The sequence below is a fragment of the Pituophis catenifer genome, unplaced genomic scaffold (assembly GCF_029215685.1).
Source record: "Pituophis catenifer annectens isolate HBS135680 unplaced genomic scaffold, rPitCat1.0.hap2 SCAF_2, whole genome shotgun sequence".
NCBI classification, from domain to species: Eukaryota; Metazoa; Chordata; class Lepidosauria; order Squamata; family Colubridae; genus Pituophis; species Pituophis catenifer.
In genome coordinates, this window is record NW_027256882.1 from 165,770,239 (window position 1) to 165,786,274 (window position 16,036).

Below are 16,036 nucleotides of genomic sequence, written 5' to 3' on the forward strand. Positions count from 1 at the left end.
TTTAAAGTTATTGTCTTTTCTCTTTTTATAAAATGGAATGTATATATAGACATATGTATATTTTAGCAGAGTGGGCAGTGGATTATATTTAGAATTGTAGTGCATGGTAATCTTGCAGGAAACTGGGTTGAAATAGGCTAGTTTAGTGATTGATTAGTTTAAGAAAAAGGACTTTTAAGTCATATATTTTGGGGAGTGGAAGAATTGGATAGAACTGAATAAATGTTAAATTTGGAGAAGGCTGCTTTGAAATGTTAAATTAATATATATAAAAGTAAAGGTTATGTTGTTGTAATAATAATAATATTTTATAAGTTTGGGGGAGGAGAAAAAGGGTAGATTGTGAAAAGCGGAGAAAAGCGGAGTTATAAGAACACTATGCTAAGGGTCAGTACTTTGAGGAGTGAGTAAGGGCATGGTAAAATATTATGTAATTAATTATGAATTAGCTTATTGTTGTGAAGAAGAAGTCACAGGGGGGGATGGGTGGTGAGGGGGGGGTTAGGGAAGAAGGGAGGAAAGGGGGGAAAAACTTGTATTTGAAAAACTTTTTCAATAAAAAAAAAAAAACAAAGGTGGGGGGCCAAGAAGGTGGGGGCTGCTTCATCTTTTAAAACATGCTTCTCCATTTCTCATCCAGGGAAACATAATATTCTGCCTTTTTAATATTTCCTAAAATATTTCATTCTTCTAGGAAAGGGTTGGGTGCTAACTTCCTACAATACAAAATACCAAATCCAATCTAAAAATCTGACTGTTATCTCTTCTTGATAAAAAGACCAAAAAAAGGTCTGAATAATTAATGCGGCAGTACCTGGACATAGCAAAATAGAAGAGAAAAAACTGGGAAAAAATCACAAAACACAAAGACCTGCAAATAGATATGGAATGACAGGGGCAAAAGAAAGCACAGCTAGTACTAATAGTAATAGGCACCTTGGGTACAATCCCCATCTGGGGCATCAATTGAACCCCACCAGCCTTGGCAAAATCACCACCAGTCAATTGCAAAAGGCAGCTTTATTTGGAACAGCTTACATCCCATGACAATACCTTTAACACCATCGAACAACATCTGCCTATTCCAAGTCCTTGGGAAAGACTCAATGGGTGGATAAAAATGCCAAATCCAGTCCAAACATCTGGCTGACTGTGCCATGAACAATCATCATCATCATCATACAGAACTTAAGCATTTATAAATCAGGTTTACTTACGACTCTAAGCCAGAGGCTGATAAAAAGCATGGGTGAAGTGACAACTGACTCACACATTAAAGTCAGTGGTTTACAAATCAAATAGTTAGCTTAATACACTAAGCTCATGATGGCTTATCCGTGGACTCTGCAATAAATGAAGATCGGGAACATTCATTCCTGATCTTTTCTTTTAAAAGACAATCACTTGGAGATCCCAAAGGTGCTTATTCTGGAGGCAACTGGACTTGTTTTTTTTTTTCCTTTGAAGTTTGGCTTCTCATCCAAGAAGCTTCTTCAGTTCTGACAGGGTAGTGGGGAAGAAGCTTCAGTGTCCTAGCTGAAGAAGCTTCTTGGATGAGAAGCCAAACAAGAAGTCCAGTTTCCTCCAGAATAAGCACACTTTTGGGACAACCATGACCTGGATGTCTGGGAATCTCTACACAAAATCACATGGAGAGGCTGGCCACGTGCTGGGCACTATGCAAGGACTCTTAGGAGGAATCGGAGCGATTGCACCGAGGCATGGGACCTGTCTGCTCCCGGCTCTCGGCCTCCGCACAGTCCTTTCTTAAAGAGATAAAAGGAGCAGCCCGGGTCTCTTGATCGCACGCAAGCCCAATCAAGGCCTTTTGCATCCCTAACAAGCGGCCCAGCAGGGGAGCCCGGCCCTTAAAGGCGATCTAGCCAGGCCCCTCTTTGAAATCACTCAATCTATTTTAATGATTGGTTCGCTCGGGCGACATCAAAGGCGCCTCCAATCGCCACTCCTGATAGGCTGACGGGGAGCCAAAAAATCAAAGTGTTAGGAAAGGGGAGGGGGGAAGGGAAGAGTGAGCGCAGGAGGAGAAAAATGCAGGTTGGGGAGGCAGGGGGACTTTTCGCATAGAGAGGGGGAGAGAAGCGAAGCAGGTCGCCACTTCGGGGCTCTCTGCTGAGTTTTATGAGTCCTCTGTCCGGGGATAGAGCTTGGATGACCCCGATCCCAATGGCAACTTTGGCGGTGCCCAACTCCGCGAACCACTTCGCCTCCTTTCTGCAGGTAGGAAGAAGCTCCCCGGGTTAGAAGTGGCGTGGGTGGGTGGCCCCCATCTGGGGTTCGCCACGAGGGCGAGCTTCCTTCGCGGGGTCTTTAACCGGGGTAGGTGGATGTGCAATTCAGTAAGTGAGGAGATTCAGCAGTTGGGGGGAAAACTTCACCTGTTGATTTTTCAGCCTGTCGTTTGGCTGCTAAAATACCCGACCGGCGCGCCGGTTTTTGCTGTGAGAAGGAACGGGGGGGGGGGAAACGCGCGCCAACATTTTTCTGGAAGTCCTGTAATGTTTCTGTTGAAATGTAAATCCCATTAACTCCCAAGGAGGCTTCCTTTTGGATTTGCATAAATATGATAATCGTCAGAGGAACTCTGGAGTAAGCAGCCTTGCCTTGAAGGGATGAGGGTGCAGACATATCATTATTCTTTATTAACGTGAAACGAAACAAACAAACAAACAAAAAACTATAAAGTCATAATTAGCTACCAACAACCAACTGATTATAGCACTTTGATGTGTACCATCCCGTCTAATTTGACATTCTGTAAGAGATTGTGGAGTTTTACAGTTGTGTAAATTCTGAGGATATGCGGCGTTCTTGATTATAAGGCAAATTATCTTTTAGATTTACTAAAAGGACTGTTAGCCTCTGGATTTTCCCTGCGTTTAACCACATCTGCTTTCCTTCTTCCCTATCTCCCACTAAGGTTTCAGTACTGAAACCTGCACTCTCATTTTAAGGAATAGCTAAGCAAGGACTCTGAGGGAGAGAAGTGGATTTCACCTGCTGTGTTCAAGCTAGGTTAAATTGCTCCTGAAGTGTAAGGAACAAATGGGTGCAAAAGAATAGGAAATGTACTACAAAGATGCTAACTTTGGACTCTAGTGAGTCTGCTGAGATGCTGAAGGAAACGAAAAGATAACCAATCCTAACTGCAGGTGATTTTTTTTTTAAAGCAGGTGAGCTCAGCTGAGATTTAGATAGCAAGAACATTTTGAAAAGTGGGGAAGGTCGTTTGTCTCTCTAAAGAAACAAAAGTTGACATCTGTGGTATTAATTTGGGGTACAGACATTTTAAGGGATTAAAAATGGGGGGCAGAATTGTGTTTGTTTTGAATGAAAACATTACTTTTCAACTATATAGTTGTATGATTCCTGGAATGTACATTTATAGTGCGCTATTTTTTTGTTTATGGGCACTATACATATTTTAAATGTTTAATGAAAGTATTGGCATTTTTAAATTTTATTTTGCAAAATGAGTATATTATATACATGGTAGAAGGTGGAAAATAGATCCTATTGTGCTTTGTTCAGTGCCAGGAAGACTATTTAGAAATAGACTACAGCTCAGTAGTATAGCTTTACTTGGAAATGGTTGCAAATTCAGTTCCCACATATCTTCCAATGAAAAACTAGATACTGAATTATTGGAAATAATTTGCCTAAGACTGATAAGCCATTGTAATTGAGCTTAGACGATATTAGCTGGGCATCTAATTCTAGCTAGAAGGCGACACTCTTTGAGTAGGGAAATGTGACATTTTAATGCCTATTGAGGCAAATTTAAAAAGTCACAACAACCCTTTAAGCTGTTCATTAGGGAAAAAAATTACTAATTTCCTGTGTCCTAACCACGGGCCTAGTACGGTAGATCATTACTGTCACCAATGCTTAGTTGCAGACTCTCCCCATGTATCCATTTGCACAATTCCCTGATTGACTCTGAATTTGCCTTTACCCATAATATTGGCTTATTTTGGGGTGGATGGGTAAGGCAGCATTTCTTCTGGCTTCTCACTGATTTATTTAAAACCAGAACAAAGCCGGGGCTATGGAATGCTCCAGTTCTTCTGTTGGCTGGACTCTTGCTTCACCAACCTTCCAGCTCTTAGGTGTAAACAAGCTCTTATCTGCTGCAATCTATTTATTGCAAGGAAGGGAACTTGAACAAAGAACCATCTTAATCCTTCAGTTTCTAGTCAGTTTTATACTCTTCTGTTTACAAAACCAACCCACCCCCCAAACTGCCTGAGAATATTTTCCATGCTGATAGAAGTAGCAGGCACAGAATTCCTGCCTCAGACTGCCTTTAGATATTCACTTTTTCTCCTCATCTTTCCACGTGTATAAAGAGAGAGAGATATATTTTTATACATCCTCATTTGATCTGTTGTGAAAAGCGGTCCAGCTGTAAGAATGTCGCTATGCTATTTTTCTGGGATCACAGCTAATAAGGGCTTTTTAAGTAAGGAATGGCATGGCTCCTTCACAGCAGGAAATTCTCCCGGAAACTGCAAATGACCAGCTTAAAACATATTCTTTAAAAAGTGCTGGTCAATCTCCTAACTCTTTCTGCTATATAGGATATTCATTGCTTCAAGAGCTGTGGCAATTCAGGTGATGGACACGGCTTAAGTTCCATTCTCAAAAATCTCCTGTTGATCAGATGGATAAAACCTTTATTAGTTGGAGCATTTCCTGCCTGTTTGCAACTTTTCAAGAGTGGCCTGTGGAACAGGTTCCACTGAATTCAAAATGACCTTGCTAGGAGGAATGTATAGCAATGATGTTTTAATACAGGTTTGAAAAAGAATTTGGGAACTATTTCCCACTTTTCATACACATACTCCTCCATTAAAAGGTGGTACATAATTGAAGCATATTCAACTTTTAAATTCCTATCACTGATTCTTGTTCTCTTTTTTTTTGGTTCTCTCTTGCAATCTATGGCTTTACTAGATGTTTTCAGTAGGAAATAATCCAGTGACTTTGGTTTTATTAAAGAGAATTAGCAAGCTTTTCTTTCTGGCCACTACAGGATTTTGCATGGGGTTTGAACTGGCAATTAAGGGAAACATTTAAACAAAACAATGGTTTTGTGGGCAAGATGAATGACTTTTAAAAATATTTTTCAATAAATACAGAGAAAATTGTTATGACATGAAATCAAGTGACCAATGAAGTTCATAGTAAAGTAGCATCTTGATTTTGGGGGATGACAAAATGAAAAACGTAGTAACCAGTCCTGCGCACACACAGTTATCTTTGCAAATGCTCGAAAGTTCCGATCACTTTAAAATGTTTCACTCTCTTCATAATTCCAAATATAATGCAATTAAAGCTACTCCAGGGAGGCCAATATAACAAGAATGGGACTAGAAGCCAGTAGATTCTGGATGAGGTTGTATAACTGCCACCATCACAGGTCACGCTGCCTGATACTGGTGGGAGCTAGAATCCCTCATCCTGTTGTTCCTACTTGATGGTGATTAACTCTAAAGTTTCACCACTATTTTTCCAAATATTCTTGAAGGTAATACAAAATGATCCTAGGATCGACTTTGTTTTTAAACCCAGAGCGATGCAGCTACATATTTTGCATCATCTCATGAAATGACAAACAGGTGTTCTCTTTTTTATTCTAAACATTCCCGTCTGGATTTCCATCTTTTTCCAATGCAAATAGTCCTTGACTTACATCTGGTTGCTTAATGGCCATTTGAAATTGCAACCTACCTGCGAAGGGGAACTTATTACACAGATCCAAAATGTTGAGAATCACTTCTTGCTGTGGTGAAGTGACCTTATTTTGGGTGCTCAGCAACATAACCACATTTACAGCCATTTGTAGCATCCCAACCACATTTTACAATAGTTGCCAAAAATCAGCACTTCTAGTTTCTATTAAAACTGTAATATAGTGAACAATAGGTTCATTTTATGACTGCAGTGTTCACTTAACAATCGCTGCAAGAGACAAATCCATTGCTGTTTTATGACTGTTCCAATTTATAACTGTAATGGGCAAGCTCCATTATAGTCGTAAGTTGAGGACTATCTGTATAGATTCAGTCAGGATTTATGAGTAGAGACCTCCTGCTTCATTGAAATGGTTCTAGGATTCTGTCTCCTCTGCTTTTTTTTTCTTCTTCTTAAATATATTTCAACACTAAAAGATCAAAGCAGCATAATGGGAAGAGTTTAAAATAAAATTGGGACACAGAAACAAAAAACAGCAAAAACCATGCCAAAGAGAAACTATCTGTACCTACAATACTAGGCCTGAAGCCTTGACAGGTCCTCGCAGTACGATAAAATGTGCCTGCTACACTTCTGAGGAGTAGCATCAGCTTAAAGCCTTCTAACCACATCAAATCAGCTGCTTTGCATTCGGATCTTTCCCCCAAGCAAAACCTCAGGCAATGAAAAATGGCTTCCAGATCTTTTGACAGGCTTTTAACTTGAAGGCATAAAAGTATTGCTCTGAAGTGGATTTCCAGTGATTGGAACCAAAGCAGCTTCATAAATTGGCCCTGCTTCACCCAGCCCTCCTTATTATATTTGTCTTAAAAAAAAAAAAAGATACAAAGGTTTGAAAATCGATAGATAATATTCCTGTCCAAGAACATTTGTATAATGCTGTTGCTTAGGTTATAACAACAGCAAGTATTTATTGAAACATCTTTAAATATCAATATTTGTCAAAATTCTAAAATTTCTGGGTAGCATATATTAATAGTTAAAAAAAACCCATAACCAACAAAAAAAAAAGTGGTCAACATGTAGAGCTAAAATTCTAAGATGAATGGGATGGGATGACAAGCTGGGTTGGCCTGAATACCAAGATCAATTTTAAGTTATATGGGTTGTCTTTGTCTTAATTGAAATGCGCCAAATTATTTAATTCCCTTTTAAACTGTTTTAAATTTTTATATGTGTTCGTTTTTATTTTTGGCTGTGCACCGCCCTGAGTCCTTCGGGAGAAGGGCGGCATAAAAATTAAATAAATAAATAAATAAATAAATAAATAAATAAATAAATAAATAAATAAATAAATAAATAAATAAATAAATAAATAAATAAATCTATCTACACTTAACTTAGTGTTGTTCAATAAAAATCTTTTTCCCCCCCCAATAGTTAGCCACACAGTTTATTATATTGAGGGGTGGGGATCAGTTGTTTTGAATCTTATCTCAGTAGGAGCCTAACAGAATTTGGCAACATCCAGAAGATTGAGTCCGTCGGATCAGAAAGCAGAAATTGTGTGTAGAAAGTATCAGATACCAAATTAGGGCTTAGTGTAAACCAGACCTGGTCTTCCAACTCAAGTGGCTCTTGTTCTTCCTCTAAAGAGTGAGATGAAGTGATCTGCTGACCAACATGCATTGTCCAGGCATTTTGAGAAAACCGCTTCTGTGCTTACAGACTATGACAGACGTTTGGTCCAATTCCCATTGCAGATAATGGCAATTTAAGACTTAGATGAAACATCACTCATGGAGCCAAATTAAAGATCTATGCATGACAGGGGAGGAGGATAAAATGGCCACACATTTGGTAACCTTAGCATGGCAGGCAAAGTTAGTCAGAGGATGTATGCAAAGTGCAAGGTTTAGGCAATGTGGTACAGAAGATGATTTGCTTGGACAGAGTTTGAGTAGGGGTTGGTTAAGGATTTGGGATGATTAACATCTACACTCTCGCTCACTCTTTTTGCTCTGCTTCAGGACCGCTCTCCCAGCTCATCTCCAGAGGACATTGCTGTCAACTACCCCACCTTGGCTTTCCGAGCAGCACCTCCACTTCCCTGTTCTTCAGCCAGCTCACAAGGGTCTTATGAATCCATGGGGATGTTTCAACTCTGGAGCAATGAGGTGCCATCACGCTCTCACACAACCATGGCGTTTGGACGACCCAAGATGCCATATCATGAGCAGATGGTGGCCAGCAGTTGTGGTGCCTCAGCCCATGAGTTGCCACTGACACCGCCAGCTGAGGCCATCTACTCCTTGGAGTGGTCACCTGTCAAGATGTTGGCACCCACAGTGCACCCCTCGTATACTTTCCCAGAAGCCCAGGACTCTTCCAGTTTTCTTCAAGGCCCATGGCCTTTGGGTCCAGCTGTCCCTCCCGGCCCTTCCTCCACCGATGAGGCCCCTTGGTGGACCCTGCAGCAGCCAAGCAATTTCCCTCTGGGACATCCACTAGTTCTCAGTCCCCAACCTCCCCTTGCGCCCTTCCTGCAAAGCCCTCCCAAAGGGCTGTTGAGTACAGCTCGCCGCTGTCGTCGCTGCAAATGCCCCAATTGCCAGGGAGCTAGCAGATCCCACGAGGAGCCAGGGAGGAAGAAGCAACATGTCTGCCATCTGCCAGGGTGTGGCAAGGTCTATGGCAAAACCTCTCACTTGAAGGCCCACCTCCGCTGGCATGCAGGCGAGCGCCCCTTCGTTTGCACCTGGCTGTACTGTGGGAAGAGCTTCACTCGCTCTGATGAGCTGCAAAGGCACCTTCGGACACACACGGGGGAGAAGCGTTTTGGCTGCCAGCTGTGCCCCAAGAGATTTATGCGGAGTGACCACCTAGCAAAGCATGTCAAGACCCACCAGGGAAAGCGGGTGCGGAATGTGGCTGTTGTGACAGCAGCCGCAGTGGGCATCAAGCGAGAGTGATGTTAAACAAAGAGGCCTAAAAGAGCAGAGATGAGGTCATGGAAGCAAGGCTACAGCAGGGTTACAGTATCTGGGCTGCAAAAATCTGGACAGCTACCAGAAAGCAGCAAAGAAATGGGTTGTTTTACATACTTTTGCTACCGTCTTACTGATTTGGAGCCCTTGTTTAAGGTGCAACTGAATTCATTTTACACCCAACACTAATTTTGCCCTATCATATTTTCCCAAGAGCCTGGCAACTATAGATCAGTGGGATGCTATGAAGTCTCAGTCAGAAAATCCTGCCAATGTTGCCTAGCAAGAATGAATGATTACTAGGTCCATTAAAGTCAATAGTGATGCCTGAGCCCCCTCAATTCTATTGGTATAAAAACAGGAGCAGGAAGATAATTCTTTTGTGTCAAGAAGCCAGATAGTACATCCTGGCCTGTATGGGACTAAATGGCTCCCAGGTCACAAAACTACTGTTTCTGGAAGGCAAATTGGTGAGTTGCTCCACCACTCCTTCAATCCTCCCCTCCCTCACCCTATGTTCCTTACAGCTCTAGATTGCTTTTGGGAAGAGTGATGGTGTTCTTTTATCTAGGCTCAAGAGTACATTTCTTACAGAAAACTGGGTTGCAATGCAAAGTATTTTTTATTTTCTAAATGTGGTTATTAGACCTGAAGGCAGTCTTGGGAAATAAAAAGACTAGCGCTTTGCTTTGTGGCATGTCCATTTCCAACTAGCTTTTTAAATTTTATTTTAAAACATCTTCAAAATATTACTGACATGTTGGATAAGGAGCCTAATGGTGATCAGGGAAGTGTCCACAGAAACAATCAAATGCATGCATTGAATGGAAGTTAATAGGAAATTAATGCCTTGGGTTACCTTGAGAATTGGAAGCAAGTACAAAACAGAGTTGACCCACTTAGATGAATCTATATACCGGTACTATTAAAACTGTTGTATCTGATTGTTTGTAACCTTCAACTGGATGAAACAGTGCATCACAGGGCAACTGTTTTTCAATCAATGTATCTCAAATGAGAGAATGCAGCCCAAATCTGGGATCCGTGACTCCTTCTGATTGAAATGTGGTGAAGTTGTAGCTACTTCAATTTTGCTGCACTGCCAAAGTTAGCTGCAGCCAGCCATGGTCGTGTAAAAATCATTTCCAATGCTCCTTCCAACTTTCTACAAGAAAAGTCAGTGGGGAAGCTGTCAGGAAGTCGGAAATTGCTCTTGCTCCCACTGGTTTTGTTTTTTTTTTGCCTGCCAATAATCATTTGGTTTCTCCATTAGATAAGGAAGTATCTCTGAAACAATGAGCCAATGCAGCATGGGTTGTCTAGTACACTTTTAAATAAATTCTCAGATAAAATAAAGCCCCCTTTGAGTCAAGTGTGATTTCTGGGGACTTGACAAACACATCAATACATTAATTTGCAAGCAGGTCACCTAACTGCTTTCTGGGATGTTTTTTTGACTTTGCCGTTTCATTTACAGTCATGAGGTTCCAAGTGATCTCCCATCCAAATATTCACAGAAGACAATCCCACTTCTGAACCTAGATAAAGTCTGCTAAGAGGTAGTTTCCATTCATTTACAGAAAGATATGAGAATACGGGCAAGTCCAAAGACTCCATAAGAGTATATCCACAGTCAAAACTGGTATGGGGAAGCATAAGTATTCAGTACTTGAGCAATTGCAAGTCACAAATAATATGTTGTTATTACCACTACCTTGGCCCCTGATCTCCATAGCACTGAAAGAAAACCTAGCATCTAAACCAGTTTTTTCCCTATTCTCTATCCTACTGCTTCTCAATGTTGACAATTGTGCAGACATCAACTCCCAGAATTTCTCACATTTAGAGAATTCTGGGACTTGTAAGTCCACTGGTCTTAAAAGATGCCCATGTTGAGAAATACTGTTGTGTCCTATATCTTTGATGTTGGCATCACAGGTTTTGAATTATTTTTGCAGTTCATCAAACAACATAGTTTGAATTATTTTAAACATGTTTTGCACTAAAAGTTGTAAGAGAATTAACAAATTAGAGGGTGCAGCCCTCCCTGGATATACTGACTCTTTTGCATTTTTCTTGGGTCATTTCATAAAAAATAAGAATGTACAGATAAGGTTAATATCACCTGATAAATTGATATTAACCCAGCCTTTCCCATTTTCCTGACTTAAGCAAGCAAACCAGTATGCAATGAAAAGGACTCCATAAGCTAGTGTGAAGCTGTAAGTGAGCTCATATGGTTGTGAACATGAATATACACATCCTCATGATAATGACTGAAAATTCAGACATGGCCTTCTCGTTGATATGCTAGTTTCATCTCTGCAATGTCTCTCACCCCTCCCCCCCTGCCCTCAGGTAGAAGCACTCAAAACCTTTGATTCCAGTGTCTGCAATTAGTAAAAATGTCCAGGAACATTTTCACCAACTCATTTGCTGCTTCTGTGATATTAAGTGATGAAAGGGTAAATCTTTCAATAAAAATACAGAAATAAAGATGAAACACCTTCATGGTGTATCCCCTTTTGTCATATTTCATACTGTGGAATTTATAGCTCTCTTGTGTTGGGGTTTATTTATTTATTTGTCCAATTTATATGCCACCCTTCTCCGTAGACTCAGGGCGGCTTACAATGCATTATAGCAATAGCCTGCATACTTTTTTGTATATACCTGCTTATTAGGGCTTTCGGGTCCCCCTAAGTGGTGTTGTTCTATACAAAGTTGGCTTATTGCGCTCACAATCCGGGTCCTCATTTTATCTACCTCGAAAGGATGGAAGGCTGAGTCAACCTTGAGCCTGGTGAGATTTGAACTCGCACTAATTGCAGGCAGCTGGCAGCTAAGTGCGAGCACTTAACAGCACTTAGTCCACAGCTTCACCGAGGCTCTACATGCATCCACTACCACACACACTCAAAAATGTCCATCTTTGATGGGAAAGCTGATGCGGCTTGGTACCTTGTCTTCATGGAAACCTCTACAGCAAAATTGTGCTTGAAAAGAGGAAGAAAAAAAATGCTAATCTATATGTAACCTTGGACTACACACACTTTAATGAGGGGTCCTTGGTGCTGTCGGAGTTTGTTTTCTTGCAATGTTTCATTACTCAAACTAGGCAACATCATCAGTGCACAACCAAGCTCAGAGAGCACCAAGGACCGCTCATTTCAACCCCAAGTTAAATATTCTTTATTGGTGCACACCTGAATTCCAGCTTAAAAAATGCACACCCAGCTCAGAACCATATGGAAGCAAAATGAACTGGTAGCTGATTCTTCCTTCCACAAATGTCTTGAGACACTCGCCTCTTCTTTTCTTCGTGAGAAGAGTCTACTAGGGCAGGGGTCTCCAATCTTGGCAGCTTTAAGCCAGGATGGGGAATTCTGGGAGTTGAAGTCCGCCAGGCTTAAATTTGCCAAGGTTGGAGACCCCTATACTAGGGAATGAGGCTGAGAAGATGCAATTTTGTTCTCCAATGGAAAGAAAGATCCTTTCACGCGGCCTCCAGTTCTACTTGAGATAATCTTGCACACACACACACACTACTGCTGTCAGTTCCTTTGTGACCGAACACTCCAGAGGGCTCTGTTCCTCCTCTTAATTGCCACGGAAACCAGCCATCACCTTTGTGTCCATGGGGCTGTCCCTGCTACATCACAATGGGGTCTTTAACACAATTAGCCCCACAGTGGAATCTTTGAGAAAAGAGTCAGCTGGTGTTTTAACCAAGATGGATGCACGACTGCATACATTTATGAGTTGCTCTAGTCTTTGAGATACCTTGTGGGGAAATTATGAATATACATTGGTATTCTTTTGCCTGTAGCATCCCCCCCCCCAAATAAGGATACAGCAGAAATAACTAACTCAGATGTGGCATGTTGGGCTAAGCAAGTGTCAAGTTTCCACCTCCAGGGATTGGATTGAAGCCCATAAATGATGACCTGTTTTCAGTACCACCCAAGCTGTATGCCAGCAAAAGGGCATTGCCTCAGAGGTGAAACCTTCTCCTGAAGCAAGGCTGGTAGACCCACATCATTTCTTTCTTGGACAACAATGGAAGGTATCATCTGGGCATTGCTCAGATAACAAGTATTCGGGGGTACAATTCTCTTATAGTTTGCCTAGTATTTTGCTTTTCTGCTTTTTTTTAAAAAAAATTGTATTAATGTCAGTATTGTCTTTAAATGTTGGTGGACCTATATATGTATATTTCTATGAGTGCTTCCAGTTGTTTTTCATACTCTCTTTTAGGTAATTTTGGAAGGACCTAGAGAAATAAAAATTTCTAGTTTTCATCTTGCTAGATAGAAATGTGTGTGTGTTTTTAACAGGAGGCACTTTTTGAACTTAATACCTGATGAATGGGATGGCCGATACTCCTTTCACTTGCAAATTTTAGAGGAAACAAATGCAAAAACTGCTTAATTGAAAATAACCTTTTTCTTTGTTTAATAAAGAATGCTTCTGACCATTATCAGGATCAACTTGTAAGCAGAGCTGGCTCTGTCAAAATAGGCTGTGTGGCCTTTGAAGTGTAAAAGAACCAAGCTTCTTTCATTTATATCTCTGAGACTCTTGTTAAAAGGGGATTGACAGGAGAAATCCCCTTTCCCCACCCTTTGCTCTCAAGAATTAAGTTAAATCCTATTAATTTAGGATTTATAGATAGGAAGTTTTCCTTGATCCCTCCATACTGATGTTAATTGACAAATCTCGCACACTAATACAGTAGATAGCCCTTGAGCTGGGATGCAATGATGTGCCAGTGACAGCAAAAATGGATTAATAGCTGATAAACTTGAGAATCAAACCAAGATCTTAAATTTTTTAGAATGTAATAGTTACAGTATATTTACACCTTCCTATTTCCTATGCAGTCATAGTTTTCTCTAATGACCAGGATGATGGATTCTGTAATCTAAATGACTAGGGACTTTGTATTGAGCTAAATAGATGTGTGAATAGTTTAAAGTATAATTTAAAAGTGGGAAGGGAAGAAAATATTCTCTTAGTACAATGAGAATTCAAGACTGCCTTGAAGTTTCCTGCCTAACACTTTAGTGTTCAGTTATGAAGAATTGGAGAAAACAGAGAATTTGACATGTACCTCACAAGCTCCTCATGAAGAAATGTTATGGCAATCAACTTTTCGTGATGCCTGTGCAGATTTTGTGTGATGCAATTTACTTCCTTGTTCGTTTTAGTTAAAATCTTTATTACAACGAACAAAATATTCTCATTTCACATAATCTAAACCCCCTCATCCAAGAGCCCCCCACGTAAAGCCCCTAGAGCCCCGCAGCATGCATATACTGGGGTCTAGGGAAGGGCCTTCAGCAGTATGCTCTGGTCCCAATATGGGGTCCTGCACCCATACAAGGAAGGGGGTGAAGTCTGGACATTTTGAGCAGGATCAGAGGACAGCAAAACCTTCCATCCCGCTGTTGCCACGTTTCTCTTTCCTCCAGAGCAGCCAGAGAGAGGGAGGAGGGATGTGGGAGACGCGTTAGATATCCTTAGCTGAAGTGCCTGACAGAGGCCACCATCCTGCAGTCCAAGAGTCACAGCTCATCCTCGTCAAGTTTAGCAAGTTGGGCACTGCCTTGAGGGACATTAATTTCTGGGACCTCAGGATCGGGGAGCAGCGGCCTGGCATCATCTTCAATCAGGACCTAATTGGGGGGACAAAGAGATGGTCAACTACAGAAATATGTCCAAGAATGATATAACTGCTATCTGCCAGGCTCATTTGTAGTAAGTAGTTCAATATGTTTAGAAAAAAAATAATTTGTAAAGCAAAGCAATCCAATTTTATCCTTAAGGAAAGCTGCACTCTAATCTGCATACATTATGCACTATTTCATTACATTAGAGCATGTGAGCTATATTTTTATATCAAGAACTGTGGTGGTGCAGTGGTTAGAATATAGTATTGCAAGCTGACTCTGCCTACTGCCAGCAGTTCGATCCTGACTGGCTCAAGGTTGACTCAGCCTTCCAACCTGTTGGTAAAATAAGGACCCAGATTGTTGGGGTTAATAGTCTGCTATTGTAATCGGTCCAGAGAGGGCTGTAAAGAACTGTGAAGTAGTATATAAATCTAAATTATATCTGGCCCAGGTTAAGGACCATCCAATATTTTGTCTCTCCAAAACATATTTCTAGAACATGAAATATCGCCATTTGTTTTCATTCTCACAAAATGGGATTTGATACTATTTTAAAATGAGAATTAAATTATTTTTACAGCTATAGGCAAACATGTTATCTAAGCATATTTCACTTTCATGATTTACCTTCCTTCAGCTAATTATAACATGGACAATAGTGATCCTACTTGCAATGACCTACTCTTTTCTATCAGCCACTTTCCCAGAGCAAGAAATGTATCTGCAGCAGCGTCTTCAATATTTACTACACTGATTGTAGGCATCACTGCAAATGCAACCAAAGTCTCTTGAATCTCTTAAACACCTAATAAATCCTCTGCAAACTCGAAAGATGATATAGTGGTCAAGAATATCAAACTGAGAGAAGAGAACTCCACTCTTAGCCATGTAGTTCCTTAGTAAAAGTACTTTACTTTAACACCACTCATAGGATTGCTGTATGAATAATAATAACTAAACAGCAGCAATGTATGCAACCTCCAGTTCCTCAACAAAAAGGAATTGTAAAAGTGAAATCAAGAAACAACTGGGTATCACTTCCCTGACAAAAAAAATGTGCAAAATATATTTAAATAATAATATGTAGGGTATCCATTCAGTGGTGGGTTTCAAATTTTTTTACTACCGGTTCTGTGGGTGTGGCTTGGTGGGCATGGCATGGCTTGGTGGGAGTGGTTTGGTGGGCGTGGCAGGGGAAGGATACTGTAAAATTTCCATTCTGTCCCCAGTCCAGGGGAAAGTTACTGCAAAATCCCCATTTCCTCCCGATCAGCTGGGACTTGGGAGGCAGAGAATAGATGGGGGCAGGGCCAGTCAGAATTTTTACTACTGGTTCTCTGAACTACTCAAAATTTCCGCTACCAGTTCTCCAGAACTGGTCAGAACCTGCTGAAACTCACCTCTGTATCCATTTCACTTTACATATATATAATAGAGAGAAATGATGGGTATCAGAAGCCTAAGCGATAAACTACTTGCAAGCTGCTTCTTATGTTACCTGCATCTGCATAACCAACCCATCTTCTACTCCCTTTTCTCCCTCAGCTCTTCCCCCCAACTCACTGCAATTTAATCCTACATCAGTCTGGTCACTCTATGGATCTGATGAAATGAGCTACAGCTCACAAAAGCTTACACTTTTTTATTACATTTGTTAGT

The 16,036-nt window shown here is 40.8% G+C and overlaps 2 protein-coding genes across 3 annotated transcripts in view; one reads left to right on the top strand and one right to left on the bottom strand.

Annotated features, from left to right (window-relative positions):
- Positions 1-2,184: 2,184 nt before the first annotated feature.
- On the top strand, positions 2,185-8,687 carry LOC139310759 (transcription factor Sp5-like). Its single transcript, XM_070934979.1, has 2 exons — positions 2,185-2,238; positions 7,746-8,687. Exons 1-2 carry the CDS (start codon positions 2,185-2,187, stop codon positions 8,685-8,687), a joined length of 996 nt encoding a protein of 331 aa, XP_070791080.1.
- Positions 8,688-13,912: 5,225 nt separating this feature from the next.
- Positions 13,913-16,036, bottom strand: part of ARHGEF25 (Rho guanine nucleotide exchange factor 25) — a 78,484-nt gene continuing 76,360 nt past the window's right edge. The window contains exon 17 of one of the 2 annotated variants that reach the window (XM_070937979.1): positions 13,913-14,380. In XM_070937979.1, coding sequence (XP_070794080.1) covers positions 14,270-14,380 — 111 coding nt within the window. In that variant the 3' untranslated portion in view covers positions 13,913-14,269. The remainder of the gene's footprint in view (positions 14,381-16,036) is intronic. The other variant, XM_070937980.1, reaches the window with a different exon arrangement.